Raw genomic sequence first — 18,650 nt, forward strand, 5'->3', positions numbered from 1 at the left:
CAGAAGGCGCCGGAGTTTCACAGGAGCAGGTTCAAGGATCAACAGGCTGGTAGGGCTGGGGCCAAGTCAATTGGTGTCGTCTTCTTGTTAGAAACTGCACGGCAGGTCTTCTGGTTTCTTGATCTTCTTGCTTGTTTCGAATCGGGATCTGAGGTAGAAAGGTTCAGGGTGCCCCTAAATACTAAATTTAAGGGTGTTCCAGGTAGGGTAAGGGCAGGGACAAATGGGTCCCTGTCCTGGGGTGGATACACCCCCTATCCTGCTCCTCTCCTGTGGGAGGGGGGCAGTAGCCTATCTCTTATTGGGCAGGGCTCCCCATCCTCAAGATGGTCAGGGCCTGGAGTTGTGCTTTACCTCGGCTCTCCCACCTGAGGGGTGGGGTTAGTAGAGGCTGGCACACCCCCTTTCCTCACTTAGGGTTTCACGCCTGTCTTCCTGCCAAAGTGAAGGTCAGAACAGGTGGGGGCATGTTGCTGAGTAAAGCAAATGTGTCTGGAGAAGCTCACAAAGGCGACGTGCCTTTGTAGCTTTCCCTGCCCATCCTGGGGGAGGAGACGTAGCACCTTGCCCAGGATATGCATTGTTGCAGGCCCAGGAGAGCGGAGGGCTCTCTACCCAGGGGTCCAACAACATGTCTGCTGTGTGGCAGCCTAGGCAGCCTCTCAGACAAAACGTGGATTGTAGGTTAGGTTTCAGGGGGCATCTCTAAGATGCCCTTTGTAGTGCATTTTACATTAAATCCCACACTGGCATCAGTGTGGGTTTAATGTGCTGAGAAGTTTGATACCAAACTTCTCAGGCTTCAGTGTAGCCATTATGGTGCGGTGGAGTTCGTAATGACAACCTCCAAGCACCATATACTCTCAATGGCATCACTGCACTTAGTGCCCAGGAATGGCTCTGGGTCCTGGAGGGGCACAGGGCTCATGCACCTGTGCCCACACCACTGGCATAGGGCACCCAGCTAGAGGGGTGACTGATGTATGCCAGGGCAGTGTGTTTGTGGGCATGGCACACAGGGAAGTGTGCCATTACGACTCTTTGTTTAGTTCTGCTTCAGGATACTCAGCCTGCAAAGGCAGTGTGTGTGTGTGTGCCAGGGTGCAGGGCACTTAGGGTGGCACAATAAGTGCTGCAGCCCTTATGAGTCTTCTCTGGTCACAATGCCCTGGGTACCTAGGGTACCATTTACCAGGGGCTCACATGTGGCCAGAGAGGCCAATTGGGTTTTAGTTTCAACACAGTTGTAGGGAAGGAACACAGGCCCTGGGCACCTGATTGGCAGGAGCCCAGGGCACACTCAGTCAAAACACATCAGCAATTCAGCAAAAAGTGGGGGCATACCATGCAAGAAAGATTGTACTTTCTCACATCACTGCATTAGCCAGCAAGCTGGACGTCAGGTACTGCGCCCCCTCTGTGAGAGGGCTGCCTGTATGAAGATCAGCTGCCTCAAGATCAACTCATAAAAGACAAAAATCCTCATCATGGGCTCAACCCCCTCTACCTGGAACGACTCCTGGTAGCCTGCAGGACTTGAAACCTCCCACACACCCACAGACCATGCACGGAACCTCAGCATCATCCTGGACTCCTCGCTCACCAGGAGCTGGCAGATCAATGCCGTCTTATCATCCTGCTTCCACACTCTACGCCTGATCCGAAAGATCTTAGAATGGTCACCCATGCTCTCTTCAGCAGCAGAATTGACTATGGCAATGCACCCTACACCTGCATCACCCAGAAACTACTCAAGAAACTGCAGAACGTCCAGAATGCTTCTGCAAGACTTATCTTCAACATAATCATCAATCAATCAGGGGTTTGTTAAAGCGCGACTACTCACCCGTAAGGGTCTCAAGGCGCTAGGGGTGGGGGGGGGTGCAGGTTCCATTCCATCAAGGAGGGGGGCTGTCGAAGAGCCAGGTTTTGAGGTTTCTTGCGAAGATGGGGAGCGATGTTGTCTGTCTGAGGCGGAGCGGAAGGGCGTTCCATGCTTTGGCAGCGAGGAAGGAGAAGGAGCGGCCTCCCGATCTGGTCTTTCTGGTGCGGGGGACCACGGCGTAGGAGAGCTGGGCTGATCGTAGGGTCCTTTGGGGTGCGTGGAATTTGAGTCGGCTGTTCAGGTATGCTGGTCCGGTGCCGTGGAGGGCCTTGTGTGCGTGGGTGAGCATCTTAAAGGTGATTCTTGCCTCGACGGGGAGCCAGTGGAGTGTGCGCAGGTGCTGGGAGATGTGGCAGTGTTTTGGCAGGTTGAGGACCAGTCTTGCGCCCCACCACAGCCACATCATCAGCCACCTAAGAGACCCCCACCAGCTCCCAGTCAACAAAAGAATCACCCTCAAGCTCACGCCTACAAAGCCCTACATGACGCGGGACCTGTGTATCTCAACCACCGTCTTGCAGTCTACGTACCCAACAAAGACCTCTGCTCCACCCAAATGGCCCTGGCTACCATCCCACGTATCCTCATAACTACAGACGGAGGAAGATCCTACTCCTACCTCACAGCAAAGACCTGGATCACTCTGCCTCTCCACATCATGCAATCACTGTTACTGCCCCAGTTCAGGAAAGACTTCAAGACCTGGCTCTTCAACTGAACCACAGAGCCTTTGACTGACCCACAGCTGCCCCCCAGCGCCTTGAGACCCTTCATCCAGGGATTTTAGCACTGAGAAGATCTTTGATGAAATGACCAGAAATGAGAGATAACGATGGTAAGAAGAGTGATGTCCTACCGACAGGAAAGACCTGTGACAGGTCCACAGCAAAGAAAAGACTGAGTTCTAAGATCCGGACGTAGCCAGTGAGATGTCCCTGTGGGGCAAAAATGAGACAAGTGACAGGACATAACCTCACTGAGAGAAACTTAGTCGGAATTAGAGAAGAGCGTGGCACGATGCCATATCTCAAAAGAGTTGAAGAATATAGAGACACAATGCCACAGCATGAACAACAATCACCACAGGTGCGCAGGAGAAAAGGAAGAAGAGAGATCAGACCGAGGACACTTCTCACTACCATAGAGGGCATCCATCAACACAAGCCAGCCACTGTGTGCCGGACGTAACTGGAGACAGCTCCACAGGAGGACCAACTGCAAGTTGTGAGCACGCGCTAACCACATCCTGGCCCCCCGTTTCACAGTGCAACCGTCCAGTCACCTGCCACTGGCTGCTTGACATTGATGGCATCCCTGCTAGTAGCTGCGCATGCTGAAGAACTGCAAGTCATTACGAAGTCCCTCCAGTCATCCTTACTTCAACCAAGATATCGCCACCTGTTGTCTAAGTTGTTAGATGGTAAGATCGTTCTTGTTACCAGGTGTATCACCAGAACCAACTAGGGAGTGTTATACCACTAGATTGGAACCGTATGCCTGCCAAACAACCAGAGGTTAACAAGGCCTTCTTGGCGCCAAGTGAGGCTGGCCATTTAGAAACCTTCTGTGAGCCCCTGTGAACCTGAGACCTGCTGCAAGAGAGCATATTCAGCTATTGGACCATCCACCCTTGGGGTTGCATGAGGCTTGGCCATGGCCCTGTTTGGAGTTCCGCAGTGACCTCTTTGCATGGCCTACAAGAGGCCCACACAGCCCACACAGTCCGGTGGCAATCCAGGGATGCCCTTGGGCTAAGTTTAGCGCTCTATAAGTTGTATTTCATTCAGGGACAAGGGCCTCGAGGGAATTCCGGTGTTAGAGGAAATCCCAGCAAGGGAGATGCGTCTGCAGCAGCTCTATGACAGGCACCGGGAAGCACTAAGGTCACAGAGTGATACTGGTAACCCAAAGATGATCTGATGAAAGCTGGTGCACCTGAGTCCTGATGGCCGGAACACCCAGACTCTGAGACAACCATCCTTTGCGGCTGAACAGGAGACTTGGATGTGGTCCTGTTGGCAGTTCCTCAGTGACGCATTTGTGCAGCCTACAAGAAACCTGTGTAGTCCTCACAGTCCTGTGGCAGCCTTGCAAAAGGGCCTCAAGGAAATTCCTGTGAGAGAGGAATCCTGACACGAGAGGGAAGCATGAAACTGCTCCAGGCACTGGGAAGCACTAAGGCCTTCAGGGAAGACTCCAGTTCATCAATGTCTTACTCAGTCTTTGCAGGTTTGCCATCCACAGAGCCTCAGAGTTTTCAAAGACATTTCTGCAGTGGACTCATCACAGCTCTGGATCCACCTCACATTGAAATATGTAAATAGTTTCCAACTCTGTGAGACCAGACCAGGTGTAACTACATCGCCCAGATGGATTAAAACCTCAGGGATAGGTGAGATCCAGTACTGCCTGGCAAATGGCCTGGAGTGACTCAGTGGTACTGTGTTTTGTTTGTTCTTTCCCACAGGTTGGACTTGTTCACATCTTATTCAATAAAGTTTGGGGTGGATATAGTATCCTGCTGGACACTTCCTAGTGTTCAGGAGTGTGCTGCACCTACACGGTACACCCACCCATCACAGGTGTCCTGCTAATAAAAGAGGCCGGGCACTTATGTCAAGGACCAGTTCCAGTAACCATACCACTTTGCCTGTGTGCATTATTCCAAAGTATGTGGACGTAGGGCATACTATTTTACACCTCACATAGTAAATGTTGGCCTACTGCAGCAGAAGGTAAAGCCTAAAACTGGGGGACTATTCTGCTTTCTTTTGTTTTAACTCGAAGAGTTCGTGAATTCGTACTTGTGCTGCTAGCAGTCTTAACTTAGTATTTTATCATACAGTTTATACAACCCTTTTTATCCCTGACGATGGTTCAAAAAACTCTGTTTTGTACTTTTTCCTGGCACAGCGTTTGTAGAGAATGTTAATTGTAGTTTGGCCAATTTGGCGGAAAGTGTGGTTTCAGGTTAGTGTGGATAGGAGAGGAGCTCTAAACATGGTGTGCCAAACCTTGTTGTAGTAAGCACACCTACCTTCTTATATAAGTGGGGTATTTATCATAGAAATTGGACCACTGTAGAATGCACACTAGTGTCTATTCTGTCTTTCTCCTCAGGAAAAAACTTCTTTGAAATAATGGATCAAGTCCCAAAGGGTCTACGTCCTGACATGGAGGAGCTGAATTCACTGGGTGATGTAGAGATGCTGCATTATATCAAGGCCTTAATGACACAATGCTGGCATCCGTATGCAGCAGGCAGACCTACTTTCAAAGGTAAGTGTGACTTGGAAGTAAGCAGGAATGCCAAAGAAAACGTGTAGTGGGCGGGACATTAGGTCAGCAGCTCACAATGAGGCGTTGAAGACACTACTTAAGTATGAAAGGTTCATGAAAGGGAAACATTCATTATTTTCCGTTAGAAACTAATAAGTGTAATCTCAGCTTTGAGTCTGGTACCTAGCAGGCACATGTGTGCCTGCTAGGCTTGCTGCTGAATATGGGAGCGAGGATTCATAAATTTATAGCGATAGCGCTATTGATGGCCAAAAGGTGAGTAGCGATGAACTGGGGGAAAAGATGAGTCCTTAAACGTAAAAAATGGCTACAAGATATACTATATTGTAAAATGAGCTTGAAAACCTGTGCTAAAGAACTTCTGGTGACCTCACGGCCGAGGGACATCTAGGTCCCATTGGTTGAATATTTAAGAGAAAATGCTATTGCATAACCAGAAAACATGCAATAAACACAGGGACTGCAAGTGTGGGCGGGTGGGATAACTGAAGAGCGGGAAAGAAGCTGCAAAGCTGCACTGTATGTGCAAGGGAGATGACACACGGTGATGCTGTGGTGTCAATATTATGAATATGTGTTAAAAATTATAAGTAGAAAAAAAAACTATGTTGATGGTACAGAGGGTGTGTATTTAAGTAACTAATTAGTTACAAGAATTTGCGATTGTCACATTTTGCCAATGCTTTGTTAGTTTATTTTATAATCACTCATTTAATCAGTATTCATGTGTATTTGTTATCTCCAGAGTGCACTGCAGAGACCAAGAAGATTTGGGATGTCTATGAAGACAAGATTGACTCTGCCGTCCAATATGTACAAGAACAGCTGAAGAAGAATGCCAAAGGGGTAAGCACTCTAGCTTCGCTATGTTTTGTTATGTTTTGATCATTTAGACTCTGCACGTATCTCTTTCTTCATAATCCTGTTTCTGAAAACCAGGAGAGGTTTCACCTTTTTTTTGAGTATTTACCATATGTTTATCGCGAGGGTCAGTCTATTCCGGTCCGCTCGAAAAACGCCAACAGTGTTGTATAGTATAAAATATTGAAAAAAGTGAATCATGATGATGAAGTATGTTTTTATATTTGTCCTAAATTGTTTAAAATAAGTACAATGAATTTGTAAACAAAGAAATGATGGCATATGGAAAAAATTATATATAAAAAAGAAGTTTTTGTGATATATATATACACTTACTTTTCAAAAAAAGAGAATACAATTTCATAAATATATGAACACTTGTTATTGGCATACTTTGAAGGACGAGTCACAAATTATTGTAAACTAAGATACAGTGAAAAATATGAAAGCCACAAGGGAATTTGTTACTTTTTGTATTGATATTTTCCCCTCTTTTCCCTGGCTAAAAGTAAATTGAGAGGGGGTCCCCACTTTCATACTATTTACTATGAATATACCCTGGATATAACTTGCAGGCAACTATAAAGTTTAACACTGAAACGTAGGCAAAAACGACATTGATTTAGCTTTACCATTAAATGAAGAAAAAAACGAATTAAGACTTTCATAAACTGTGTCTTTGTTCCAACCTTACAAGGGCACTGGTCATATTCAATGACCAACAGTGTGCATATATGTTTCAGGTTGACGAATGGGGGGGTCAGTTATGTAGCATAATCCTGTTAAATTTTGCCCACAGTGTAATGTTAAGTCCTTCATTTGGTATATGGGTTCTGTTATCCCAGGGATTCTGCCAGTTTGAAGTGTTGGGGATGCTTGGCCTTTGGTGCAGAAAGATCTATCACTGTAAGTGGTCTTATTATGTTGTATTGGCTCAGGGCGGTTTTCTGTACAGGCTTTCAGTAGAAATTTGAGCAATGCACCAAAGGAGGTGTGGTAGATCTATCCCAAGATAACAAGCATTTGCAATGCATATATATGTCTCGCATTTGTGAGGTAGAGCTACTGACGTTGTAAATTACAATGTTTTTTACCTAAACGTTTTGTTTTTTGAGTGAATCTATGTGGTGTGGAGTGTTAATATATCGGTTGGATTGTAATTGTTACTTGTGGAATTGTGTATAATAGAATTGTTTGGTGTGGAGTGGATTTGTGTAGTTGTAAAAGAGAGACAAATAGATACCCATTTAGTGACTGATTTCTAGAAAGTGAAACCAGAAAACCAGCGATTAAACCTGGCTTCCCCCTTAACCTAATCTTGTCATCATAGGCAAATATTGTATTCACTGATGTTCCTTTCATTTTGTTAACACATATGAAATCACCTTCAAGTATGCAAGTTCAGAATAGGAGGTGTACAAAAACATATTGTGTCTGATGTAAATTGATTGTAGTCTTGTTCTATCTGAAAGAATGTGAGCCACATGACTACTAACTTATCTCTTAGTTCAGTAATGGCACTGTCACCCGGGTAGGGTGTGAGTTCGGAGAGGTATGGTTTTAAGTGCATGTTCAAAACAATCACTTTTAATAAGTACCTCTCAGGACGGTGATGTGCTCAAAGCTTCCACATGTTAAGCAAATAAATGTCTACATGATCAAGAGGCTTTATCATCTTTTATGTGCGGTTTGTCACATACTTGGGAAATATTTTAAGGGCTCTGCTCGTGCATTGACCCTTGGTTTTGCTTTTCCTGTTAATGTGTTGGCTCGCCCACTTCTAATAAACCACAACTTTCAATTCTAATATTTGCTTAGATTCAGACAATTTGGTCAATCAGCATGTGGCTTAACATTTCACAAGCACCCCCACCTCTGATTGTGCAGCTGTGTTTGTAAATTCCACGCTCAATGTTGCTGTTTGAGGACTGACTTAATGTGGCAGTGATGAGTATTGACTCCCTTTCGAATGTTTATATCACGAGAATCTTGCAAAGTGAGAAAAATCTGACCTACTCCAACCCATCGAATAGTTGTTTGCTTCAACGAGCCTTCGGGTTTTAGTCTGTGTATCATATACAAATATAATGTTTATGAATAACCAACACTGGACGTGTGTTTTTTGGTCACAAATAAACCACTGCATTTTCTGCTTAGTGTCGAAAATTGTTGTATTTGTCAAAATGTGATCCGATTTGATAACATGCATAACTTCAAAAGTATGGAGGGAGCAATAATGTGCAAAAAGCAGAGATGGAGTTAATGTTTGGGACACCCTTCATGCAGAATGCATCTATATGTGATACCACCTCCACCCACTTCAATGAAAGAACAATTGGTGTGGGCACCTGCACTTACAAAAGCATATGGGACCACCTTTACAAAAAACACTCCGAGTGTACTGCCAATTGTGGCAACTGTAACTAATAAGAAACACTTTACTGTGTCCCCTCCTATAAAACAGCGTGGTGCCTAAATAAATAAATAGGTACGTACAAAAAGAACAATGTGCCTGATGCATTTACTGGTTGCAAAAATCTGGTTGCAATTTGTGACAGGTAATTTGCGATGTGAAAAAAATGACCAAACCATTCTAAGTACATATAGGCCAGCTAGTTATATTCGGATTCAAAGTTGGTCACAATCAGACCTAACTCATAAATATTAACGTGGGATATCACAAACTATGGCTCAGTCTAATTGGTGGCCATGACAGGCAGGGTGGCTAGAGCCATCAGAACATCACGTTTTTGATCACCTTTCAATAAAATTTACTTTTTTTTAAAAGCAGACGGTTTTCCTTTGAAGGAAACGGTGCTGCATTTAAAAAGAAAAGCATACTCTTTATGAAAAGTTTGTGTCAAATTTGGCAGTGGTCCCCTGCACCACTACCTACATCCCAACAAACTTTGTTTTTACATTCACAAGCGGAAATGGTCCCAAGAGGACATCTTCTTCTCTAATAGGAATGGCTTGCCACACAGACTTGGGAGTCAGTCATTTCTCAATGTTGTGCAATTAAATTTCAGTCTCAAAGAAATTATACTTCACCTACAGATTCGCCTTTTGGAGAAGACCCGCCCCACTGCCAAAAAGCAATTTGGCATGGAGCTGCAAACAAATTGTATGAGTAAGTAAAACTTTACCAATTCTTAAAATGCTGCTACTGCATGGAAAAAATGTGTTTTGTGGTTGCAGAGATTCACACTATCAGTGACAGTATAGATGTTTACTACATCTGGGAGCTTGTGCAGAGCTCTGCTTAAATCCCCCGGTGAGAAGTTGGCCTGAAATGTGATGTCTACTATTCTAGTGGGCACCCTGTATCAGTCCAAAAAACCCCAATGGTGATGGTTGTAAAGTCAGCCTTATAGAACAGCTACCCTAGTGGTAGCATGGACGAAGCAGTCTTAGGCTAAAACTTCTGAGAGCATGTGAAGCCAGCTGTTTTACCATATGTAACCCCTTGAATACCAAATGAAAGGACACCACACAGGTTATATATAAAATATATATGTATTTATTATAAACACAACCCCTCTGAACTCTTTATGAGGTCAGAGGCTAAAGCACATAACAAGTTACTCAATTATCATACAATAAGTTGCACAAAATACAGTCGAGCCCTAGGGGCATCGTAAACCATATACTAAAATAGTGGTGTAAGAACCACGTCACGAACAGAGAAGAGGCCTAGGGCCTAGGGAATTGCTGGGGCTACACTGAGCTAATGAGAGTTAGGAAGCAGGAGGCCCACGGGGTGAGTGTGCAGTGTCTGAACACACACGCGAATAACCATAGGGATACAATGGGAACGTAAGAGTCAGAACCTAGTTGATTTAGGACACTTCCTGATGAACTAGGAGAAAGCTACTGAAAACTAGGACACTATTTCTATTTCTATTTAGGGGGTTTTGTAAAGCGCTTGGTGACGCACAACGGCGTGTCCCCGCGCTGAGGAGCAACTCTTACTGGAACCTATAGAAGCGGCGTACCTTACTGGGCAAATAGTGCAGTTTTAAGTTTGACTCTGAAAATTGATTCTGATGGCTCTAATCTCAGTGCCATGGGTAGTTTGTTCCATCTTGAGGCTGCAAGGTACCTGAAAGATCTTCCGCCCATTCGAGCTCTAGACACCTTGGGAACGACCAGGAGTCCAGAGCCAGATGATCTCAACGAGCGGGACGGCTCATAAGTAGTCAGAAGTCCCTGCAGGGGAAGAGGGGATCTCCCGTTGATGATCCGATGGCACGTACATAGAGCTTTAAATTCTACCCTGCTTCTGACCGGAAGCCAATGCAGAGATCGGAGGGCCGCGGCCGATGCAGCTCGTCTGGGTAGTTTAAGCACTAAGCGGGCAGCGGCATTCTGTAGGACCTGTAGGCGGTTGAGGTTCTTCTCCAAAGTCCCTAAATAGAGAAGATTGCCATAGTCCATCTTTGATGTGACTAGTGCATGCACCAGGGTTTGTCGGGCTCTCACAGGTAAAAACTTCAAAGTCTTCCTGAGACTTTTAAGGGTCCCAAAACATGATCCAACCACCTGATTAATCTGGGGGCCAAAGGAGAGGTCAGTGTCAAACCAGATGCCCAGATTCTTTGCTTTCTGGCACGGAGAGGGTGTTGGACCTAGGCAGGATGGCCACCATGCCGACGTCCACGCTGATTGGCAGCCCCCCACGACCAGCACCTCAGTCTTGCCTCCGTTGAGCTTGAGGCAGTTGGCGGACATCCAGGCAGCTAGATCTTGCATGCAAGCTCTGAAGATGTCCGCCGAGAGACTGGGTGCACGCGACAGGGAGATCACCAACTGCGTGTCGTCGGCATAAGACACCAAGCGGAGGCCGTGACTCTCTACTAAGGTGGCGATAGGAGCGACATAAAGATTGAAAAGTGTTGGACTCAGGGACGAGCCCTGCGGCACCCCCTGGTCCAAAGAAATTCGCTCAGAGTAGTGGTCGCCCTGCCTCACTTGGAAGCCTCGGCCAGTGAGAAATGAATAAATCCATTTCAATGCTGCTCCTCTCACCCCTCCTTTGTTCAGACACTGTAGCAAGATGGAATGTGCTACAGTGTCGAATGCAGCACTGAGATCTAATAGAATTAGAGCCATGGTTTGTCCCTCGTCTGCACCCTGTCTGAGGGATTCGGTGGCCCTAAGAAGGGCAGATTCCGTAGAATGACGGGGCCGGAACCCGAATTGGGTAGGGTGAAGAATGTTGCCTTCCTCCACATACTTCATAAGCTGTTTGTTTACCACCTTCTCCGCTACCTTAGAAAAATAAGGCAGCAGAGAGATGGGGCATAGGTTGTCCAGCTTCTCAAAGCTAATATTAGGCTTCTTGCGGAGGGGAAGCACCACAGCCTGTTTCCAGTCCTCAGGTATAGAACTGGATCGGAAAGAGACATCCAGCACGTGCCTGATATAGGGTTCAAGGGTCTCCAGACTGTCACTCAACCTTTTTGGGGATGCAGGGTCACGGGGGGAACCGGATTTAACAGATCTGCAGATTTTGACTAGCTCTGCCTGTGAGGGGGTGGTGAAGTTGAGAAGCAGATTTTGATCGTCTTCCATCTCTGCTAGGTCTGCAGGCTCTTCCGCTGCAGGAGGAATTTCGGGAAAAGCAGAATAAATTTTGGACACTTTATCTCCAAAGTAGCTAGCAATGTGGTTGCAAGCTGCTACTGAGTAATCATCCTCTTGAGTAGAGGTTTTAGGAGTGGCCAAAGATTTATATATACTGAACAGTTCCCTGGCAGAGTTCTCTGCCCCCTGAATTCTGTCTGCATAATATGTGGCTTTCTCTATCCGGATTTTATTATGATAGGTGCGCCTCTTAATGAGATAGGCCTCTTTCGACCGGTCGTCGTAAGCCACTCTCCATTGTCTCTCTGCTCTTTTACATTCCCTTTTGGCGCAGCGCAACGCATCGCTAAACCAGGGAGCAGTTCTATGTCTGTGGGCATTTTTTTGTTGGCCGGCCTAATGGGGCTTCGCAGTCCAGAGCAGCAGTGATGCGGTCATTCAGTAATTTGCTAGCTGTTGCCACATCATTGCCTCCTGGGGGCCCACCCTCGATGAGAGCTTTGTTGAACTCTGGCAAGGAGAAATTCGCCCACCTGCGACGGGGGTAATTGAGAGGGGCAGGATCGGTTACTTTATACTTAGGCACGTGTATAACAAATGGGACATAAAAGTGATCTGTCCAGGGTAGGGGTTCTGGGGAGGCAACCAGGACATCCTCCCAATTGGCAAATATAGGATAGTCAATACCCACAGGAGCACTGGAGGGCCCGCGTTACCTCACCCACAGGAGCCAGTTGCATAGGTGTCAAGTTGTCGGGTTTCGTTGCTGAATCCTATGGAGACCTGTAAAAAGATGCTGCAGGCGACCAGGAGAGAAGTGTCTGGTTGGATCCAAGGGTGGATCGAGGATGAAGAGTAACTGAAAGCAGAGGGGACAGAGTCTGGGTCACTAGCCAGTGAGCAGGAAGGAACCAGGTGATGTCGCGAAGCAATCAGGTGATGTTGTGAAGCTTGACTCTGCAGCCACGTGGACCAGGAGGCGTCGACGACAACCAGGAGCTGTATACGGACTGTCCCACGAAGGATCTCGCTGTTGGCTGCGTTGGCTTCCAGATTGGAGTCAACAGGCCTTGGCAAATGCAACCCACGCAGGAAAGACACACATTCACAGGATGATGTCATCAGTGATGTCATTTGAGATGTCATCAGTGATGTCATGAGTGATGTCACTGACCATGTCATGAGTGATGTAATTTGTGACATCATCAGCAGTGGATTGCGGGCGCCGGAGTTATAGTAAGTACAACTAACTATAACGGGGGAATTTCAATGGTTTTGTATGAGTAAAATGTCCAGCTAACTATAACTGGTGTGAAACCTATGGTTTTTTCAGTGAATTTCAAAGGTTTTTTAAATGCTAATTCCTAACTATAACGTATGTGAAACCTATGGTTTTTTCAGTGAATTTCAAAGATTTTTTCAAAGCTAATTCCTAACTATAACATGTGTCAAACCTATGGTTTTTTCAGTGAACTTCAAAAGGTTTTTTCAAAGCTAATACCTAACTATAACATGTGTTAAACCTATGGATTTTTCAGTGAATTTCTAAGTTTTTTTCAATGCTAATTCCGAACTATAACGTGTGTTAAACCTATGGTTTTTTCAGTGAATTTCCAAGTTTTTTTAAATACTAATTTCTTACTATATCAGGTCTGAAACATATGTTTTTTTCAGTGAGTTTCCAAAGGTTTAACATGCTAATTTCTGTATCAATTTTTTTTTTTTTTTTATATATTTATTTTTCACAAACTGCCTTTGTATATTATAATAGATTGACTGTATCCAGTAATATGCAATTGCACAGCTAATTTTTATGATTTGGTTAAAGTTGAACTGTATAGTCTACATCTTTAATCAACAATAAACACTCAAATTTGTTATTTTCCTTCTTTTTTGTGATTTCTTTCAACGTGCGCGCACCTCGCAAATTCTTTTTTTTAAAAATGTTTTTTTGGCCTTTGGGGTCCTTCAGGGACCCCATGAGAAGGCCTAGAGGGTCATGGAGTCTCTACCCTGCCTCCTTTTCACGTTCTCCACTATTGTTTTTGAGTGACTTCTGCCCCGAGGGTGCGCGCAACATGCGCGCACCTCGTGATTTTTTTTTTTTGTTTGCCCCTTGAGGTCCTTCAGGGACCCTCTGAGAAGGCCTAGGGGGTCAGGGAGCCTCTACCCTACCCCCTTTTCACGTTCTCCACTTTTATTTTTCACTCACTTCAGCCTCGAGGGTGAGTGCACCGTATACGCACCTCGAGTTTTTTGTTTTTTTTAATTTGTGCCCACCGGGGTTGTTCAGGGACCCCCTGTGAAGGCCTAGGGGGTCAGGGAGTCTCTTCCCTGCCTCCTTTTAACGTTTTTAAACTTTTACAAAAATCGGGCAAAATGCCATTTTAATGCGACGGCCGCGCACCCGTGCGCGCATGCGTGCGCGCACCCGTGCCTACACGTAAAGTCATGTGACTTGTGATAGAGCGCGCGAGGTCACCCAGCCAATGATTTCGCCGTTTCCGGCTTCAGGGCCCATATACTTTCAATCCACACTATTCATTGACCAGGCGACTTCACGGGCTGCTACCAATTGTGTGTGTTCCCTACTGTTATTACTTAGTGTACCCGACTTACCATCCACCGACACGGGTACCTATGACTTCAATGGATCAGGGGCCTAGCTGTAAAAGGAAAGGCAGCAAATGCAATTTCAAATATTTTCAATATTCAATACTGTTGTAAATGACCACGGACAACTGGAAGTTTTAAAATGTTTATCTAAAGTTCGTTTTCTGAAAGCATGAGATTTACAAGAATAAGGCAATCGATAATCAAGATAATGAAAAGTACATAACTATAGAGAAATAAAGTCAGGGTAATCATTAAAATGCAATTATGAGATGCAAAGGAAATATACTATGCATTCAAGGCAGGAATTCTTTAGAAAATCTAAGTAAGGTTGTTCTAGACCATATCAGAAAATGACAAACTGCAATGCAAAATATGATCTCTAAAAGGTAGGGTAACATGAGAACATATCAAGAAAAATTATGCAAAATGACTTTACGTTTCAATAGTTTGCGGCAAAAGCATGGAAAAATCAACGTATGCAAGATGTCTCTTTATTTGAGCAAAAGACAGAAATATAGAAAGGTGCAAGTTTTAAGGAACTTAGAGCAGTATTTACCTAGACTGGTGTGGAAACCAAACCCTGGCCACGGGTCAGTTAAGGACAGGAAACCCTCAAGGAAGGATACCCCTCAAAGGACAGCAGGTGCAGAATGGACACCCCGGACAGGACAGGATACCCTCAGATTAGGAATCAGGACAGGACCTCCGGACAGGACAGCAAACCCTCAGGACAGGACCGCTCAGGACAGGACCACACCCGCAGTTTGGAAGCAACGCCTGCGTTCCACCCTCTCTGCAGCTATCGATCAAGACCCCGATTGGGTCAGCGAACTCCCAGTAAAGTGCTTCGCCAGCACTTTAAGGTTCAGTAAAACCTTAGTCTATGGTCAATTTCGGACAGAGTGCTCCGCAGCGCTCTGTATCTTCAGTCACCTATTGAGTACGATGGGTCAGTGACAGGTCAGCTAAACCAGACAAGTCGGACAATTCCCTAGGTGAACCCAGGGTAGATATACTCTTTTGGGTCAGTGTACCACCCCCCAAATGTTGCAAAGTGTCAGAATCCCCTATTTCGATTGGTCCTAAGGTAGGCTTTGGGTAACACACCAATCATATCAGTCTATTTAGATGCTACATTTACATATTTGGGTACCGCCTAGCGAGATTGGGGTTCCCATGAGAAATTGTGCAGAAATACGAGTGACAATTTACATTGTTGCCGAGCTAGGACAATTGTCTCTGTTTTCCTGGGTTTTTCAGGTCAGTTCTCAGGAGCATCTTGCCCATCACTGCCAGCTGGCTAAGTTCCATCAGCCAAAGTTGTCAGGTCCCTGGAAAGGCGATCATGCGCAGAAGGGACCTCCAAGATGGCTCATCGGTACAAACAGACCCCCATTCCCCGCGGTACATGAAAAGTAAGCGAAAACAAATTAATACATAGAAATAACGTCATGAAAACACATCATTTGGTTTTGAACTTTCAACTTATCACTACAAAATATACTTATGCAGTCTAAATGTTAGCTACATATAACATACACAAGAGCAGTGGCACGAGCAGTACCACGTTGCAGGCAAAGCTATGAATTACGCATGCGCATAAATTTCCCTCCACTTCTGCAGACCCGTCAGGACACGTGAGTGTGGCTGACGCATGCGCAGTAACTAAATACAAGCGGCGGCCATATTTTACAGACACGGATTAAAATCATTAGGAATACACATAGGCAAGCTTCTTAATCCTTATTCAAACTAAATATAAACGTTAGTAAGACGTACACTTATTACCTTGTTACACATAAACGAGGTTCATGACTTTGGCAAGGTCGCAAAATATGCGAAGCTTTGCTTCATCAATCCCCTCTTTGATGATATTTACTATCATCACAAATAAATGGAACCAGATGCCAACTTTTCTTTCACACTTTATACAATTCTATCTCTTCTAGCAATCGCTCCAGCTTTTCTCGTTCAGTTTTGGTAGGGTGAGAATTCTTCACCTTTTTATAGATCTGATTATTCATCTCTTCTAATTCGAGCTCATCCACACTCCGTTTCACTCCTCTTGTATTTACTTCTCTCGCATTCACCTCATACTTCTTTGTGTGCTTGCGGCATTTGCAACAGACAAATATGAAAAATAGGATGAGACCTATAATTCCAATTGGCATCAGTACTTTGAGCAATAAGCCTTTACCTATACTAGCGAACCAATGACCTACATTTGAGAGACCATCTACCAGTCTCTTCCAGGCACTATCAACCTCGAGTGGTCTGAGTTCCTTTGCCAAATTAGTAATGTTTCTTACATATCTTTTGAGCTGCACACTTTTGTCTGGAATATAAGTGCAACAATGTTGCGCCTTCAACATCCGGCAGACTCCGCCCTCTTTTGCTAATAAGGTGTCAAGAGCAAGTCTGTTCTGCAAAACCATTGATCTGATCGCAACCATTTCGGTATTGACCAGCAGAAATCCATGAGCTGTCTCAGTCGACAACACATCCACTATAGTGGACAATTTGCAAATTCTGTGAGTGTTCAGAACCACTCCCACTCCAGGTATCAGTGCACTGAAAATACTACCCATAATTTCACCTATACTTTCTCTTTTACTACGCACTAAGCCATTAGTATTTTCACTGCTTCCAGCAACTCCATTCACATGGTATATTTTCGGGAAGACAATGCCAAAATAGCAGCTTCCATACCAGTGATCCGGCAATTTGAAATAAGCCTTGTCCCCACAAATATAATAAATTCCAGGAAACACAGGCTCTGACCCATTTTTGAAACCCCAACCTCCAATTACCTTGTAATTATGTTCGCATTCACTGGAACCAATGAAAATGTTATTATAATAGCTAGTCTTCTCGCGGTGAAGACATAGCTTGCCTTTCTTTTCAAAATCCAGCAACAGAGCAGGACCCGCCCCACCAGTTGAGGTGCCTTCCATGTTCTCTGCCCACTTTGGCCTTTTCTGACTTTCGTCATTAGCCTTCTTTTGTATTTTAATTCTCCTTTTCTCTGCCATGTTTAGGAACATCTTTTCCTGCTCATGCAAAGAACAAGTCAAGTTATCTCTGTGTGCGTCAGCTATGTCGATATTACCTATTGTTAGGAAGTAATCTCCCATGTATCGTATTGCGTCACTTTTGGTATGTACAGGATTCAAGTTCCCACGTATAGGAAGCTCAGAAAAGATCACGTCATTATTAGAGTAATAGTACTGTAACGGTCCTCTTTTGTAAAATAAACTAGCTAAAATGCTACAGGAAATTCCGTATGTCAGTGGCAAGTGATTGTATGTCACGCCTTCAGCTACAGAAGTAGGTAGCTTCATGCAGACATAGCAATCTTCAATTTCCATAGTCTCTACATAGTGTATTAATAAGTTTGCGAAAACATTTAAGCGTGTCCTGTTTTTGATTCTATGATAGTGTAGTTCTTCCTCATCTGATGCTTCTAAGTCTTGTTTTGTTTGTCTCAGTGCTCTCTCATGTCTAGCTACACTCTGTGTTGTCAGCTCTTCACTGTCAGTATTTACAATTTCAGTAGGGACAATATTAGTATCTTTGCTTACAGCAAAGGGAATGAAAATGGTTAGTCCTATCCACAGTAATATCAGGACAACTATACTACAGACACATACCTTGCAGCATGTTTTGCAACAGCTGCGACTAGGTCTACCATTCACGTTTGAATCAGACATTTTGGCTTCAGAAGAAGTTTCTCAACCCCTCTTTGTGTCTCTACACAAGTATCTTACTTTGTGCAAATTCACGGTGGCTCTTCTTCCTCTTTGTCAGAGTACTCAGGGACGGGCTCTCCGTCGCTTACGTCAGTCATATCGAGATCTTCAAGTTCTTCTAACACAAGTGTCCATTCAGGTGACTTGTACTTTTTGTTTTGTCTCTTTATCCGATCACTCCTTCTTTTGGAAGTGTCTTCTGGTTGTTCTGCTATACGAGCACTTCTCCTTTCTTCTGCACGTTTTTCTTCTACTGTTTTTATTCTCAATCTCAATTTCTTTATGTATTTAGGCTCAAGATGCTTTCTTTTCTTTAGTCTTTTGGTTGGTACTTGGACTTCGTTTTCTTCTCTTGCCCTCTTATTTTCATTAGCTTGTGGCAATTCTGCTTCAGTTTCTTCTTCTTCTATCTGACTAATTCCAGGGCTAGCATCTGTTTCTTCTGCCTGGGTACTAATCTGGCCTTGTTCAGGTATACTGTGTGTTTGCTCTTCAAGTGTCTCTGATTCTGTTTCCTGAACACGTTCTTCTAATTCTATCTGATCCTGTTCAAGCACTTCGATCTCTGGACTTTCTTCTGCTCAAACTATTACACTATGTCTAGTCTGTCCCTTCCCGATATCAGGTGTCAGTGGAGGAGTATCAATCACTTG

The 18,650-nt window shown here is 44.6% G+C and overlaps 1 protein-coding gene across 3 annotated transcripts in view; it reads left to right on the plus strand.

Annotated features, from left to right (window-relative positions):
- The window catches only part of LOC144823461 (receptor-interacting serine/threonine-protein kinase 3-like), a 1,695,550-nt gene that overhangs the window by 1,090,900 nt on the left and 586,000 nt on the right, over positions 1–18,650 (plus strand). For all 3 annotated transcript variants that reach the window (XM_078681992.1, XM_078681991.1, XM_078681993.1), the window contains exons 5-6: positions 5,006–5,164; positions 5,931–6,031. In XM_078681992.1, the coding sequence (XP_078538118.1) occupies positions 5,006–5,164; positions 5,931–6,031 (260 nt within the window). The remainder of the gene's footprint in view (positions 1–5,005; positions 5,165–5,930; positions 6,032–18,650) is intronic.

Source organism: Lissotriton helveticus, chromosome 3_1 (genome assembly GCF_964261635.1).
Source record: "Lissotriton helveticus chromosome 3_1, aLisHel1.1, whole genome shotgun sequence".
Classification (NCBI taxonomy): Eukaryota; Metazoa; Chordata; class Amphibia; order Caudata; family Salamandridae; genus Lissotriton; species Lissotriton helveticus.